Below are 17,634 nucleotides of genomic sequence, written 5' to 3'. Positions count from 1 at the left end.
TCCTCTACTATTTATCTTGTAATTGTGTCTCTTGAAATTTAATAAGAATGGTTATTCTTCTTCTAAAAAATCATTCATGGTATCAGAGCCTCTGTACTCTTTTTCTATTTTGTTCTTTCTTCTGATGATGTCGTATAAGTCGGCAATGACCCAAGCTTAAAGAAACCCTACCGGCTTTTCTAGTACTTCCGAAACCATTCCACTCAATCCTCCCAAGTCTGTATCTGCTGATTACTATTCCCAGAATCTCACGTTACAAAACTCAATGGGCATAGGAAACCATGGTGCAAGCATTGCAAAAAATCATGGCATACGAAAGAGACGTGTTGGAAGCTTCATAGTAAACCAGCAAAATGGAGCGTAGATATCAATCATGCCCAACTTTCTTAGAAAGAGCTCAAAACTAGTTCTGAAAATTCCTTTGGTGAAGATATCAGCTATTTGTTGAGTAGTAGGAACAGAAGGCATGCAAACAGTTCCACTATCAATCTTCTCTTTTATGAAGTTCCTATCAATCTCTACATGCTTCGTGTGGTCATGTTGTACTGGATTTTGAGCAATACTTATGGCAGCTTTGTTGTCACAATACAACTTTATTGGCATGTTCACCGGCATCCACAGCTCTTCAAGAATTCTCTTCAGCCATAGCATCTCACAAACTCCGTTAGCCATAGCCCTATATTCTGCCTTGGCACTGCTCCTTGCAACCACATTATGTTTCTTGCTTCACCCTGTGACCATATTTCCCCCGACATCAGTACAGTATCCCAACGTGGATCTCCTATCAATAACTGAACCTACCCAATCTGCATCAGTGTATGCTTCTATGTTCTGCTGTGTGGTCTTCTGGAAGAGTAAACCCTTGCCTGGTGTACTTTTCAAGTATTTGAGAATCCAAAAAACTACTTCAAGAAGTTTCTTGTAGGGTGAATGCATAAACTGGCTTACTAAACTCACAGCAAAAGCAATATTGGGCCGTGTACGTGATATGTAAATTAACTTTCCCACCAACTAAACTCACAGCAAGTGAGTGATGTACCGAAGAATAAGACGGAGTTAAGGAAAGTTTTAGAGATTGAAACAATTTGTACAGGTGCTCTAATTGCTCCTTGGTAAAAAGGACTACATCCGAGTTGGTAGAAGGCTCTTGACTCTCTTCAGCAGTGGCTTGGTAGGCGTGACTGTCATGTTTGGATTTTGGCTTCCAATTTGTTGGTTTACCATGAAGCTTCCAACACGTCTCCTTCATATGCCACGGTTTTTTCCAAAGCTCGCACCATGGTTTCTTACGCCCATTGAGTTTTGCAACCGTGAGATAAAGGGCTGAATTCTGGGAATAGTAATCAGCAGAGCCAGTAGAATTTCTTTGGGCGCTGGTCATTGCCGACTTATACGACATCATCAGAAGAAAAGGGCACAAGGCTCTAATACCATGAAGGATTTTTTAGAAGAAGAATAACCATTCTTATTAAATTTCAAGAGACACAATTACAAGATAAATAGTAGAGGAAGGTCACCAAATTAGGAAGGCCATCAAATCAGCAAATCAAATTACCACAAAATCAGCAATTCAAATCAGCAGATCTCTAGGCTAGCAAACAGGAAACTAAAACTTCTAGAAACTGAAATAGTAATTTCAGATTTTAAAAAATAGAATTTCCTAATTTATTCTCTAGAAATCCGACACATAATAATAAGTAGGCTTGTCTTGTAATAAGTAAAATAAAAGTTGGCACACCTCTTAATAACTGCAAAAATAATAATAATAATAATAATAATAATAATAATAATCCCAAATAAAATTTTACATTAGAACAATATCCCAAAAAAATAAATTAATTAATTAATTAAAAGCAACTCAAAAGTTGCTAAAATTGCAGCTATTCTCCTCTCTTCTTTGTTTTCGATATGAATACCGAAAAGGGGAAAAACACTAAATTGCAAAACTAACTTGAGTTAGTCTCATCACCCTTTTCAAGTATACCCCAGATTTTTAATTTGTTTTTTGACCCCCTCACAACCTCTTGAACTGTTGCAGGAATGGCAAGATGTACATCCATCTTGTCTAGTAGTGTAATTGGTTTGGGTTGGTTTTGGCTAAAACCAACAAACAAAATGGTATTTGTTGGTTTTAAAATCTGTAAACCAAAACAGAACTGAGTATAGCAGTTTAAGTGAAACAAAAAACAGAGTATATCAGTTTGGTTTGGACATTTTGCAGTTTTTTAACTTCTAGGCAAGGCAACAGGGTCCATGTCAACAGGCCCAATTTTTTGCCAACATAACATGGCTGTTTATTTAATTAAGAGCCCAAGTAAGAGGACTCATGGCCTTGTGCAGGCAAAGAGCCCAAGTATAGGAAAATGGATGCATGGCGTGGAGTTTTATAGAAAAGGTGAGTACAACTGTTCCCAAGTCCCAATGCTTAGCTGGCACTGCCAGCAACGTGATTCTACTTTCACCTCTTCATGGTCCCTTATCCCACATAGGAAAGTAGAAAAAAGGAAGACAAAGAAGTTAGTTCAAGATACTAGGATTAGATTAGCAGCTTGAAATATAGAGACACTAAGCGTCAAAGCAAGGAAATTGTGGACACAATGATTAGAAGGAAAACTAATATAATTTGCCTTCAAGAAACTAAGAGGGTGGGGGAGAAAGATAAAGAAATTGATAAATCAGAATTTAAACTTCGGTACATTGAAAAAGAAAAACATAAAAATGGGGTAGGAATAATTGTAGACAAAAACTTAAAAGATAGCGTCATAGATGTAAATAAATTAGGGGATATAATTATAAAAATCAAGATGGTCTTAAGCCAAGAGATAATAAATATCATTAGTGCTTATGCTCCTCAAGTAGGCTTAGTAGAAAATCTTAAGAGATAATTTTGGAAAGATATGGATAATATTATAAAAGGCACATTAGGGACTAAGAAAATATTCACAAGAGCAAATTTGAATGGACACGTTGGAAGGGATAATAGATTATGAGAAGATACATGGAGAATATGGATATGGAGACAAAATGAGTATGGACAGATGATCCTAGACTTTGCTATGTCATATGATTTATTACAATGAATACTTGCTTTAAGAAGAGAGAGCAACACTTAATAGGCTTCAAAAATGGAAAAAAATAAAAAAATAAAGGCCATTAGATTTTCTTAACTAGGAGGATAGATTGTTTATCATGTAAGGATTGTAAAGTTATTCCAGGTAAAAGCTTAACCACACAAAATAGAGTTTTAGTGTTAGATATATGTATTAAAAAATGGAAGAAAAAGGATAAAATAAACTAGTGTAAAAGAACTAGACGGTAGAACCTAAAGGGAGAAAATATAATAAAATTTAAAGAGAAAATGATAAAAGATGGTGATTGGACTATACAGGATGGTGTAGACACAAACACTCTTTGGAGTAGGATAGCTAGCTCTATTAAAAAACAACAAAAGAGGTTTTATTTGACTCAAAAGGAAGATTCTCAAATAGAAAATAAAGTTGGTGGTGGGATCAAGATGTCCAAAAAGTCGTAAAGACAAAAAGAATTTGGTATAAAACAAGGCAAAAATGTAGAAACATGGATAAATTTAAAAGTATAAAGAGGCGAGGAAAGATGCCAAAAAGGTTGTTAGTGAAGCTAAACATAGATCATTTAATAATTTGTATGATAGATTAGGTACAAAAAAAGGAGAAAATATATATTTAAACTTGCTCGAGCTAGAGAAAGAATAAGTAAGGACTCGGGTAATGTAAAATGTATAAAAAGTGACGATGATATTGTCTTAGTTAAGGAAGAAGACATAAAAGAAAATGACAAAATTACTCTAGCAAGCTATTTAATGAAAACCAAATAGAAGGCTTAAACTTAGAATTGAGAAATGAGGAAAAGACTAAAAATATGGGATTTATTCGCAAGATTAGAGTTAACAAAGTTAAGTTTGCACTAAAAAAAATGAAAAATGGAAAAGCTATAGGACCAGATAGCATCCCAATTTAAGTTTGGAAAATGTTCAGGTGATAATGAAATTAAATGGTTAACTAATTTATTTAACACAATGATAAAAACTAAGACAATGTTAGATGAATGGATGAAAAGCACTTTAATACCTATATACAAAAGTAAAGGAGATATTCAAAATTGTAATAACTATCGTGGAATTAAACTTATGAGTCACAATGAAACTATGAGAAAGGGTAGTTGAACAAAGATTTTAAGGCTAGAAACAAAGGTCGAAGAAAATCAATTTGGTTTTATGTCTAAGAGATCTACAGAAGTTATATATCTTATAAGAAGATTAATGAAAAAGTTTAGGGAAAAGAAGAGTGATTTGCATATGGTATTTATTGACTTAGAGAAAGCGTATGATAGGGTACCTAGGGAAGTTCTATGGTGAGTTTTAGAAAAAAAGTGTATATGTAGTAGATATATTGATGTCATTACGGATATGTACGATGCTCTTTTTGCTTTAGTGATGGATCAACTGACTAGGAGTATCCAAAATGAGGCTCCATGGTGTATGTTGTTTGCAGATGATATTGTATTGATTGATGAAACTAGGGGTAAAGTAGAGGCTAAGTTAGAATTATGGAGATAAGCTTTAGAATCTAGAGGCTTTAGGATAAGTAGAAATAAGACAAAATATATATGTAATTTCAATAATAATAAGAGAAATATTGGAGACAAAGTTAAACTTGATGATGAAGAAATAAACAGCACTAGTAGATTTTGATACCTTGAATCTATTATGCAAGCTGGAGGAGAAATTGAAGAGGATGTAATGCATGGAGTTAAAGCAGGTTGGCTAAAATGGAAAAGTGCTTCAAGTATACTTTGTGATCGTAGAATACCCTTAAAATTAAAATGGAAGTTTTATAGGATGACTATAAGACCAACTATGCTATATGGATCAGAATGTTGGAAGATTAAGAAACAGCATATCCAAAAAATAAAAGTTGCTGAAATGAGAATGCTTAGATGGATGAGTGAATAACATTGAAAGAAAAATTAAGAAATGAACATATTCACGGTAAGTTAGGCAAAACTCCTATAGAAGATAAGATAAGGAAGGGACGACTCAAATGGTTTGGGCACTTGCACCATAGGCCACATGGTGCACCAGTGAGGAAGTGTGAGTTAGTTACTCTGAGGGGCAATAAAAGGGGTAGGGGTAGGCCTAAAATAACTTGGAATGTGATAGTAAGGATTTAATAGCCCTAAATTTGTCGATAGAAAATATCCATGATTGCATAAATTGACGGAAAAGGATTTATGTAGCCCACCCCACCTAGTGGGACTTAAAGTTTGGTTCTGTTGTTGTACAGAAAAACATAAACAACTATTTTTTCTAGTTCACCTCATGTTGCAAAATTCAAAACCAAAATCCAAAACCGAAACCAAAAAACCAAGATGAAACATTAAACAATTCCATTTCAGTCCATTTTTCAGTTTTTTGGTAATTTTTGTACACCACTAGTCTTGTCTGAATTGTCTCTCAACTGCACATTTCCAAAAAAGAAAAATCCACCTTCATTTTTTTCTATAAACTCTTCCTTAAATTTAGAAAACTAATTCATTTCACATCCCATTCATTTTTTACATTTGAAAATGAGGCATAGATGAAACCTAATGGGCTGTTTGGCATCATTGTCAAAAACTATAAAAAAGAAAAACCTAAACGAAAACTGAAAACCAGAAACAGAAACTAAGAACCATGGTTTAAACCCCAGGTGGGACCAGCCAATCTGACCAAGTTCAACCAGAGTTAGTCACCAGCCTATCCAGGTTATTTCCCACAGACTAGATTTGAGGTGAAACACCGTTGGCCTGGATGACCCGATCAAAACCGGACTACTGGCCAGTCAGCCCAAGCACCTGCGAAAAGCCACAAAAAATACATATGCCCTGCTTGCAAGGGAATTCAAACCTATGTCTTCAAGTTGAAGCAATGAGCATTCCAACACTAAACGAAAGAGGATATTTTGCTCATTGACCATGTAATGATAAATATACACAACAATCAACTCAAGCAAATTTTTAATTGAATAAAAGTGTTAGATTACCACTTTACCTAAAAGCTTAACCTAGATAACAATGTATATAAAGCTTAACACTTCCCTGCACATGTAGCATAATTACATGTGGAGAGAAACAAACATGAATACTCCAATTACACCGAATAAGGTAATTTTTAACCACCGCACAGTAAACACAAACAACAAGACTAGAACCCATGATCTCTTGCCAAACATGTTGATACCAAGTTAGATTATCACTTTACCTAAAAACTTAAACCATTTAGTTGTGGGCCAACAATGTCTATCAAGCTTTAACAAAAAGTATAAAACTCTTCTCTCGCCCCTCTTTTTCAAATATTTTTTTTTTACTCAAATAAAAAATAACAATATAGAAGGTAGAAAAATAAAAATTTTGTCTATATTATTGAACATAATTATTTTTTGTTGTATTAAGCAAATAGATGATTATGACCAGCATCATATAATATTATCTTATCACTGTGTCATTATTATACACACACACACACACATATATATACGAAGAAACAACAACAACAACAATAAGAAGCATTAAGTCCGACTAGGTGATAGTGTTTTCCTCTATTAGAATAAAGGTTATTAAATCCTTCCTCACTACCACATTACAAGTTATTTTTAGACCCACCCCTACCAATTTTCATGACTCATAGGTGCTCTCCTAGGCTTGCATTTCAACTGCCCAAACCATTTAAGTAACCCCCCCTTATCTTGCCTTCAACCAGTGCTATACCTAAATTATTGCTTATGTGCTCATTTTTTACTTTATCTTTTAATTTTATACTACCCATCCACCTTAACATTCGCATTTCAACAACTTTTACTTTTTGTACATGTTTTTTCTTAATTGCCCAACATTCTTAACCATAAAGCATAGTCAGCCTTATAGTCGTCTTATAAAACTTTCCCTTTAACTTTACAGGCATTCTACGATCACACAACACACCTAACAAACTCTTCCATTTTACCCAACCTACTTTAAGTCTATGTACTATATCTTCTTCAATTTCCCCTTCCGCTTGCATAATAGATCCTAGATATCTAAATCTATTAGTGTCATTAATCTCTTGATTATCAAGTTCAATCTTCTCTCCACTACTACTCCTTACATTACTGAAATTACATTTCATATATTCTATCTTTTTCCTACTTATCTTAAACCCTTTAGACTCTAATGTGGCTCTCCAAAGTTCTAACTTGGATTCCACTCAGCTCCTACTATCAACAATCAACACGATATCATCTACAAACAGCATATACCAAGGGATCTCATTTTGCATATTCCTAGTAAGGGCATCAATCACTAAAGTAAAAAGATAAGGACTCAGAGTAGAACCTTGATATACACCTATTTGGATTAGAAAACCTTTAGATTCCCCTCCTACAGTCCTAATGCTAGTCACTACTCTATCATACATATCCTTAATGGTCTCAGTATACCTACTGCAACCCCCCTTCTTTTCTAAGACCCACCAAAGAACTTCCCTAGGTACTCTATCATAAGCTTTCTCCAAGCCAATAAAAATCATATGCACGTCTCTTTTCTTTTCCCCAAATTTTTCCATTAAGCTTCTTAAAAGATAAATAGCTTTTGCTGTTGATCTCCCAAGCATAAAACTAAATTGATTTTCTAAAATCCTCGTTTCCAATCTTATTCTATGTTCACCATAATTTCATTGTATAGCTCATAATCTTAATTTCCACCATAGTTATTACAGTTTTGAATATTGCCTTTGTTTTTTGTATAAAGGCACTCACCTACTTTTCCTCCATTCTTCTAGCATTATCTTGGCTTTTACAATAATGCTGAATAGATTAGTTAACCAAATATTTCCTTTATCCCCTAAACATTTCCAAACACACACACACACACACACACACACAAACACATATTATAAAATCAAGTTGCTGGCAGCAGTTCAACCACCAATATGACCCATCAATCCTACCAACCCAATGGCTCCACCAAGTAGATCATTGGTTTGGGTTTCCAAAGCCATGCGAAAAACAGAAAACCAATATTTCCTAAACTAAAATAGATAAAAACCTACTTGAACTGATGTCCAATTAGGTGTTTGTTGCTGAATCAAATAACAATTAAAATTTTGATTTAAATAGTAAAAAGACAAAATATATATATATATACATATTAGAAATATTATAATATAGCTAATATAATAATTATTCATTTTATTTTTATATTTGAACTGTTTTAATGCTCCAAGAACAATCTATTCTACATGAAAATTGAAAAATGTTAAAGAAATTATTTTATAAATGACTATCTTTTTTTCAATTTTTAGAAATTTCGTGGATATTTTTACTGAACTATATTTCAAGTTCGTACTCTTTTTGTTTTTATTTTTATTTCAATTGAACATAGAAAGTATTTATAATTACATAATGAATTATTATTTTTAAACTCACTTTTTAATGCTCCAAGGACAATGATATTGTACATGACAATTGGAAAATCATTTTTAAAAAATGAATTTTAGAATGTATTTTATTTTTCTTCAATTTAAAAAAAATTATTGATATTTTTTATTTTAATTATATTTCAAGTTCACATGGTCATTTGATTTTAATTTAATCAATGACTTTGTTTAGAATGAATGATCTAATCCACAAACGTTAATTTGGATATCAAAGTATTGTCAACAAGTTGACACTAACAACTGAAAATTATAAAATCTGGTTTTCAGGTCTTTCAAAGACACTGGAAAAAAAATAGAAAACTAGAAACACAGATAAATGCATTTTTATAACAGTTTCTTCACTCTAGAGCAACGAAAAGAAAAAAGAGACAAAAGAAATGAAAAGCAAATACCCCCCAAGTTATCCATTCCAAATCTTTGGGATAATCATAGTTGTAAAACCAACTAAACGAACATTGTCCTGTCTCTATTTAATTTTGGATAAGTAAAAATGTTTCCAACAATCCAATGCAATAGGTAAAATATTCTTAAATGTGACAATATGAAAATATCTGGATGATCTTACTCAGATTTGCGAGCTTTTTCTTTGAATTGTTCCTGCATATGCCTGATTAGATCATCATTGGTCTCCATATACTTCTCTTCACCTCGCTTGCGGATCACAATATTTAATATACTGTCCAAGCCTAAAATTCTGTTTGAGTTCATTGACAACTTCTGCTGCACAGCCAAATCATCTTCTTTCATTTTAATCTCATTTCTCGATATTCTGTCAAACAAAGATCTCAAATATTCCTCTGGTAAATCTTTTCCGTCATCAACGCCACGATTATTTCTTATAAAATCATCAGCAGACATCTGCATAATTTAATGACAAAAGAACCAGGAATTAACAAAACTTATCAAGATTTGTTCCAAATATCTTATCACCTCAAATAAAAAATCCATGTACCTTGTTCTTAACCATAGGGTTATGAGCATCAGTATTGAGCAATATAACAGAGTATGCGAGGACGTAAGCTGTGTCTGCACTAGTGAAGACTTTTGGGTTACATTTGCAATACCGTTCAGCAAACTTTTCCATAATCCGATCAATCTTCTGTGCCTCACCAGGTAACCTGAAGCCTTGTAAAAAAGCCCTAATTGCCTCATCAAATTCCATACCTTGGAAGTCAAAGGAATCCACATATGCATGCATTACTTTCAGTGGTAACTCCTCTTTTTCCCCTAGGTAATCACCAATCAGAGTCTTGTTCAAATCAGATGTGTTTTTAAGGAAAGCTGCTATCTCTTCTGGTGAGTTGCCCACCTTGTTTGCATTTATTAGGAACTCAATACCCTTTTTAGGTTTCCGATTAAAAAGAGATACACCTTCCTGCCACAAGTTTTACATTATGAACAACAGCCTGCCAAAGTATGGACAGAAGATGGAACTGTTTGCATCCAAAACAATGCATTATTTACCTGTAATTCAAGCTTGTAAGCCCTGCGCTGTTCGATCGTGGAAACATCAGAAACTTCACTAGAGGCTTCAGAATGAGAATCAGATCCTTCAACAGATTCATCTCCATTCCCATTTGCCATGAGATGATTACCAGGTTCAGGGCTGCTTTCAGCCGCTTCAAATTTCTTTGAAGAATGTGCATCTGGAATCCGCAACTGCTTATTCATCCAGTCTCCCATTGATCTCAGAATAGCCACTAGGCACTTCATAGCTTCAAGTTTCATGGTCACATCCTGAGGTGGTAGCAGTGTCGTGGCAGCACCAGGAAGACCACCTTGAGCAGTTTTAAGAAGTCCATTTACCATTCTACAAGGATTAGGACATCCAAATAGGAAAACAAGCAAATAAATTGTCAAAATCAAACTGAGAGAACCATACCCAGCTATTAATTGGATATAAAAACAAATGTATAGTCAATACCATTGCAAAACTATATGATAAACAATGTTTGATTATCTATAGGTTAGAACAGAACATACCTCTCAAATATGTTTGATGAATTGACATCACAATCATAATTAATGAAAATGTCTACCAAGATCTGTGAATCAACACAAAGCTTCTCTAGAAATCGAAGCACTATCATCTTCTGCTGAAAATTAGGCTGAGCAACATTTTCCAAAACTCTGAGAACAATCATAGGAAAAAATACTCCTATCTCTGCCTTCAATCCAGCTCTAAATCTTGACACCAGACTAATGAAAATGGAGCAAGAAAGCTGGAAAACAATCATAAGGGTCGAAGCACTGTTCTTTAACAACGACAAGCATAAGTACTGCTTGATGGCACCTAAAAATCTGTTTTCCATGAGCAAATTCAGTACTAATAAAAATTTGAAGATTTTTTTACTATAAATTAATACAAGCTACAACGTGATATAAATGCAAAGAGAGAAATTCCAAAGGGACATTTAAAAAGTCCTACGAAACAGCATTTCATTACTCATAGCAAGCAAGTGTTTATTTTTGCACATATAAGAAATCTGACCACTACATCCATAGACAAAAATAATTTGAAGCCAAGAAATGCCAGCAGAAATGTTGCAGAACAGTGAGAAGAAAGAATGTAAGTTCTGATAAACAAGCTAAGGAAAGAAACCTCTTCATCAGAAGTCCAACCAAATGACCCAAATTAATATAAATAACCGACCCAAATGAACCCACATTCCAAATCACTAATACGGTCAAACTCCATTTGAAAGTATGATTTTCAACCCAGAATCCATATGATGCATCACAAAAAGAAATATAATAGACAAAATTTAGTACGTAAATTTCCAATAAGAACAATGCATACTCAACTAGCCTGCTTAGAATACCAACTATCAGAATGACCATCCAAATGCGAGGGACCGCTTAAGCTCTCAGACACCCTCAAAAACTTCCAAGAAGCTATAAACTAAAGGCATGTTTCCAAAGACTATGTTAACAATATCACAGCCGGCATTAGATTAAATGAGATGATCCTGTTTCTCGTCTTAAAATCCAGCAAAAGGAAACCTCTTCAAATTTTTGAAATCCTTTTTACCAACCTTAACTAGCATTTTTTAGCATGGTACAGAAGTGAATGGAACATGTTGATGAGTCAGTTGGGTAGTTTGGATGAGGTTTTTTATTGTACCAACTACAACCATGTAATTCTTCAAAAAAGAGGAAAAATGCTTCGCAAACTTTTTTACTGTTAAATCCCAAAACTCTAGACTCAACAATTCCTCCCAATGGAAAATCTAATTTCCACAGAAATACTCACAAATTCCATGTCCATGAATCTGAATTGAATAGGCAAGACCAGACTTTTTAAAATGTACAAAACTGGAAAGAAAAACAGACAGGATAGAGCTTCAACAACAATGCCTGCAAGGATACATTAGGGGATATTTACTTGCAAACTCGAAAGTGCTTCAAACCAATTAAGCTTTAAACCCAGTATAATATGATCCTGAGATCATAGATAGTAAATTATGATCATGGAGAAAATAATTGTGGTACCTGTCTCTGCCAACTCAAAAGCCTCCAAACCATTAAAGCCATAGAATCAACTGAAGACATCAACCAAGCTCAAGATTTTCCACTAAAATAAACAAAATTTAGGCCACAAAGGATCACATTGCCAAATGACTCAACGAAAAACTTAAACCAACCCCTGGCTTCTCAGTTAATTAAACCACACGACTAAGCACTCTAATAGGGGCAACTTGGCTTCTCAATTAATTAAACCACAGAATAAGGCAGAAAAATTGAAGCACTGTCCAGTGTCCACCTGCTCCATTTGAAGCAAAGCACACCTGCTCCACTTGAAGCAAAGCATATAGGCACTCTGTGAATGTGTGTGGGTATGTGTGAGAGAGAGAGTTGTAGCAGGCTTTGTCTGAAGCACACGGGAAGCACATACTTAGGAATCCAAAACGTCTGGGGCACGTAAGAAGCAGCATATGTATGTTTGCCATTTATTGTGGACTTTATTCCATTCTAAGAGAGATGGGTTTTATTTCTCGTTAATGTTTCTTCTTTTTCTTTCTTCTTCTATCTCTTCTTAAGTAAACTAGTTCAAAAACTGATCCCTCTATGAACACAAGAAAGAGATCTTAAAATTAGTTGAACACAAGGTATCTGCCGGTAACTTTTAAAAAAAAAAAAAAAACAGAAGAAGAAGAAGAAGAAAGTGACGAGGTCATCTTGGCAAAGAACTCTCAGGGACTTTTTGAGGTTTGTGGCATCGAAAAACTGCCTGTTGTATGTGTTTACCATGGATCATCTTTCTTGAAGAGTAGTTTATTTTTTATTTTTCTTTTTTTATCCATTGAGTGGTTATTTATTTTTCTTGATACTGAACTTTCCCTCTAGTTTAATGTATTTTTTTTTTCCTTAAACTATTACTGATTCATGAATGTGTGCCAACACAGAAAAGAGGGAGAAAGGGGGGAAGGGGAGAGCTCATTACACAAGATGTACAAAATGTAACACCCAGCACACAAGGCTCCCAGGTATTCAGGAGTCTGGAGAGTGCAAGATGCAAGCAATCTTACCTCCATGCCTGCAGAGACTCTTACCGTGATTTGTGTGACCTTCATGCTTGGATGTTACATCCTTACGATTGACAAAAGATGTGTACAAAAAAAATAAATTTTAACAAAAAAAAATTAACAGTACAATGGGTATTATAAATCCGACCAGGGGTTATAAAGAGACTATTATTTACAGCATCCTCCCCCTACCAGAATACTTTACAGGACAACCACATATTAACCCTAATAGTACAATGGCTTCACACGCAATACATATGAACATCAGTCCCTTCTTATTAACAGCCTTTTTGGGGAATATTATCTTTTTTTATCAGCAGAGAGAAAATATATTAGCAAGCCATCAAGGGGATGCCAACCTGTGGTACAAAACATCCACCACTCTGAAGAGTGTCACAAACATTAAGGATTACAAAGTGATCATTAGCAATTTTCCCACTAAACCAGCTGGAGACAACAGCAATCCGTTGGTCTTTGCAAGTCTGAAGCAGAGTAGTTCAATCTTTGATTTCTATTTTTCCAAACACATCAAAAATGGCAAGAGGGATGAGGTTCAAAGCCTTTCGCATCTCCTTTGTGGCTCTGATGCCTTTCCAAGCCCAAATCTCCCCTCCAACTGAATTTGCCGTAACCCACTGTCGCCCAGCCAAGAAAAGAGCCAAATTCCACAAGTTCCTTGTCCAGGGGCAGTGAAGTAGAATGTGGTTGACTGATTCTGCATCAATCATACATAGAAAGCGCCAATTCATGACCATAAGCCCTCTTTTCTGCAGATTGTCGAGGCTTAAAATATTTCCATGTACAGATTCCCAAGCAAAAAAAGCAACCTTCGAAGGGGCTGCTTTCCTCCAAATGTGAATTCAAGTGAAGTTATTGCAATTTTTCCCAACGATGAGAGCTTCTTAAATAAAGATTTAACAATGAAAACACAATTTTTGTCCAAAGCCCGTTTTGGTTCATTGGGGATGTTTTGGTGACGGAATTTGAAGAGAAATCTGTAAAAGTCAGAGAGTGTGTGAAGTTCCCAATCTGCCATGTTCCTTGTAAAAGAGATTATGACAGGTGAGGGCATTTTTGTCACAAGCCAAGCTGTAAATGGAAGCAAACATTGGCCCCATTCCCCACTTGAAATGTCACAAATTGAAAAAAAAAAAAAAATCATCCCATCCTTTCCTGATGATTTTCTATACTCCCACTCCATCAAGACCCCTTTTATTGTGAGTTGTCCAATCGTTGTGCTCAAGCCCATATTTAGAAACAATAATATCCCACCAAAGGTAGTATTTCTCCTTCATGGACCTCCATAACCACACCCCTAAGGAAGGCTTTACTGAAAGTGACGAGGAATTTCAACCCCAAACCTCCCAAGATAAAGGGGTTGTTTGACCACTTCCCATCTAACAAGGTGATATTTACACTCCTCACCTAAGCTTCCCCAGAGAAATCTTCTTTGAATTCCCTCCAATCTAGCGACTAAGGCCCATAAGGGAAGGAGAAACATGAAGTAAACTAGAAGATTCTTCGAAGTGCTCCTAATAAGAGTGAATCGGCCTCCTTTTGATAAGAAATTTCTTTTCCATCCTAGTCAAAGGAATAAATCGAGTCAGTATAAAAGGGAGAGGGCCAATAAGTTAGCACAAGAAACTATGAATAGATTAGCAACTTGGAAGATAGGGACTCTTACGAGCAAAAGTATGAAAATAGTGGAATACTATTCAGAAGGAAAATTAACTTAATCCGCCTTCAAGATATGAAATGGGTAGGAGAGAAAGCTAAAGAAATTGAAAAATCAAGATTTAAACTTCAGTACACTAAAAAAGAGAAACATAAAAAAAGGTGAGAATTATCGTAGACGAAGACCTAAAATATATGTAGTAAATGTTAAAAGAATAGGAGATAGGATCATTAAAATCAAGATAGCTCAAAGCCTGGAAATAGTGAACATCATTAGTGCATATGCTCCCCACCAAATAGGCTTAGCAAAAAATCTTAAAAGACAATTTTGGGAAGAGATGGATGGTATTTTACAAGGGATACCAACGTCTGAAACATTCATAGGAGCCTATTTGAATGGACACATTGGAAAGGATAATACAGGCCATGGGAGGATACATGGAGGCCATAGATATGGAGATTCAAAAAGAAAGGCCAATGATACAATCTTAGATTTGCCATGTCTTATGATTTGGTTATATAGAATACTTGCTTTATGAAAAGGGAAGAACACTTAATAACTTTTAAAAGTAGGCATAATAAAAGCCAAAAATATTTTTTCTTAACTAGGAATGGGGATCGTCTATCTTGTAAGGATTGTAAAGTTGTCTCGGGTGAAAGTTTGGCTACACAACATAGAGTCCTAGTATTAGATATACATATTAAAAAATGGAAGAAAAAGAGTAAGATAAATCAACACAAATAGATGATGGAACTTAAAGGAAGATAATATAGTAAAATTCAAAGATATATAATTAAAGAGTATGATTGACCTGTAGGGGATAAGGTATCTGCAAATACTGTTTGGAATAAAATGGTTAATTCTATCATAAGGATAGCAAAAGAGGTTCTAGGTGAGTCCAAAGGAAGATACTCGGGTAGTAAAGAAAGTTAGTGGTGGGATTAAGAAGTCCAAAAAGACATTAAGACCAAAAGAATTTGATATAAAAATATGGCAAAATTGTAGAAATATAGAAAATCTAGAAAAATATAAGGAGGCGAGGGAAAAAAAATCTAGTGAAGCTAAACACAGAGCTTATGATAGTTTATATACTAAACTAGATACAAAAGAAGGAGAAAAAGACATTTGAAAAAGACATATATAAACTTGCTAGAGCTAGAGAAAGAAAATGCAAAGATTTAGGTGATATAAAATGTATAAAGGACGAGAATGATAATGTCTTAACTAGAAAAGAAGACATAAAAGAGAAATGGCGATGATACTTTGATAAGTTTTTTAATGAAAACCAAAATGAAAGATTGAACTTGGAAGTGACAAATGAAGAGAAGACTAAAAATTGGAGATTTATTTGCAAAATTAGAGTTCTTGAAGTTAAAATGGCACTAAAAAAATGAAAAGTGGGAAATCTATAGGACCAGATAAAATACCAATTGAAGTTTGGAAATGTTTAGGGGATAAAGGAAATATTTGGTTAAACTAATCTATTCAAGATCATTATAAAAACCAAGCAAATGCCAGAAGAATGGAGAAAAAGTATGTTAGTACCTTTATACAAAAACAAAAGTGTTTTCAAAACTGTAATAACTATCATAGAATTAAGAGTATAAGTCATACGATGAAATTATGGGAAAAAGTAATTGAACATAGAATAATAGTAGAAAAGATAATTTCAAAAAATCAATTTGGTTTATGCTTATGAGATCAAAAACAAAAGCTATTTATCTTTTAAGAAGCTTAATGGAAAAGTTCAGGGAAAATAAAAGGGACTTGCATATGTTTTTGATTGACCTAGAGAAAGCTTACGATAGATTATCTAGGGAAGTTCTTTAGTGGGTCTTAGAAAAGAAGGAGGTTTGCAGTTGATATACTGACGTGATTAAGGATATGTATAATAGAGTAGTGACTAGTGTTTCGACTGTAAGAGGGGAATCTAAAGATTTTCCAATCACAATAGGTTTACATAAAGGTTCTACTTTGAGTCGTATCTTTTTAATTTAGTGATCGATGAACTTACTAGAAATATTCAAAATGAGATACCTTGGTGTATGTTGTTTGTAGATTAGCATATACGCATTAATCTAGGCATAGCACCAATTAAAAGACAAGATAACGGAGGGGCGCTTAGATGGTTTGGGCATTTGAAACACAGGCCTAGTAGAGCATCTGTGAGGAGGACTGAGTTACTCATTGTTTCTAGGATGAAAAGAGGTAGGGGTAGACCTAAAATAACTTGGAATGAGGTAGTCAAGAAGGATTTAATAGCCCGTAATCTAATAGAGGAAAACGCTTTCGGTCGGATGAATTAACGGAAAAGGATTCATGTAGCCGACCCCACCTAGTGGGACTAATGTTGTTGTTTCTTTTCGATCCTGCCAATCTCCTTTCAATTTTTTCAATAATAGGGTCCCAAATTCCTTTTTCTTTAAATTTGGCTTCGATGGGGAGATCGAGGTAATTAATGAGAAAGGTTCCCATCTTGCAATCCAAAAGACCACAAGGAAAGTCCCCCCTGTGTTCTCTCCAATTGGAATAAGCTCACCTTTACCAAGGTTCACTTTTAAGCCTCAGATGGCCTCAAACGCTAGCAAACCACATCGGAGGTTGAGGATATGAAGGGGGTCATCTTCACCAAAAAAAGAAAGTATCATCCGTGAAAAGATGATGAGAAACTTCTATAAGCCTTCCACTTATGCCCACCTTGAGACCTCTAAACATCCCTCCTTCAATAGCTTCCATTAGCATGAGGCTAAGCACCTCCATGATCAAAACAAATAGAAAAGGGGACAAGGGATCTCCTTGTCTCAAGCCTTTCAAAGAGCAAAAAAAATCAGAAAGGCAGCCATTTATAAGCACTGAGAAGCCTAGGGTTTGATGCATTGAACAATCCAACTACACCATAGCTCTCCAAAGCCCATTTTCCTGAGGAGATAAAGAAGGAAGTTCCA

The 17,634-nt window shown here is 34.7% G+C and overlaps 1 protein-coding gene across 1 annotated transcript in view; it reads right to left on the bottom strand.

Moving 5' to 3' along the window:
- LOC131165955 (brefeldin A-inhibited guanine nucleotide-exchange protein 2-like) overlaps positions 1–17,634 on the bottom strand; it is a 57,258-nt gene that overhangs the window by 14,143 nt on the left and 25,481 nt on the right. Inside the window, exons 2-5 of the mRNA XM_058124142.1 lie at positions 10,472–10,789; positions 9,953–10,298; positions 9,441–9,863; positions 9,054–9,346 (exon numbers count right to left, since the gene is read on the bottom strand). Of these exons, the coding sequence (XP_057980125.1) occupies positions 9,054–9,346; positions 9,441–9,863; positions 9,953–10,298; positions 10,472–10,789 (1,380 nt within the window). The remainder of the gene's footprint in view (positions 1–9,053; positions 9,347–9,440; positions 9,864–9,952; positions 10,299–10,471; positions 10,790–17,634) is intronic.

Source organism: Malania oleifera, chromosome 10, assembly GCF_029873635.1.
Source record: "Malania oleifera isolate guangnan ecotype guangnan chromosome 10, ASM2987363v1, whole genome shotgun sequence".
NCBI classification, from domain to species: domain Eukaryota; kingdom Viridiplantae; phylum Streptophyta; class Magnoliopsida; order Santalales; family Ximeniaceae; genus Malania; species Malania oleifera.
Note: the sequence above shows the minus strand (reverse complement) of the source record. Positions and strands in the feature narration are given on the sequence as shown.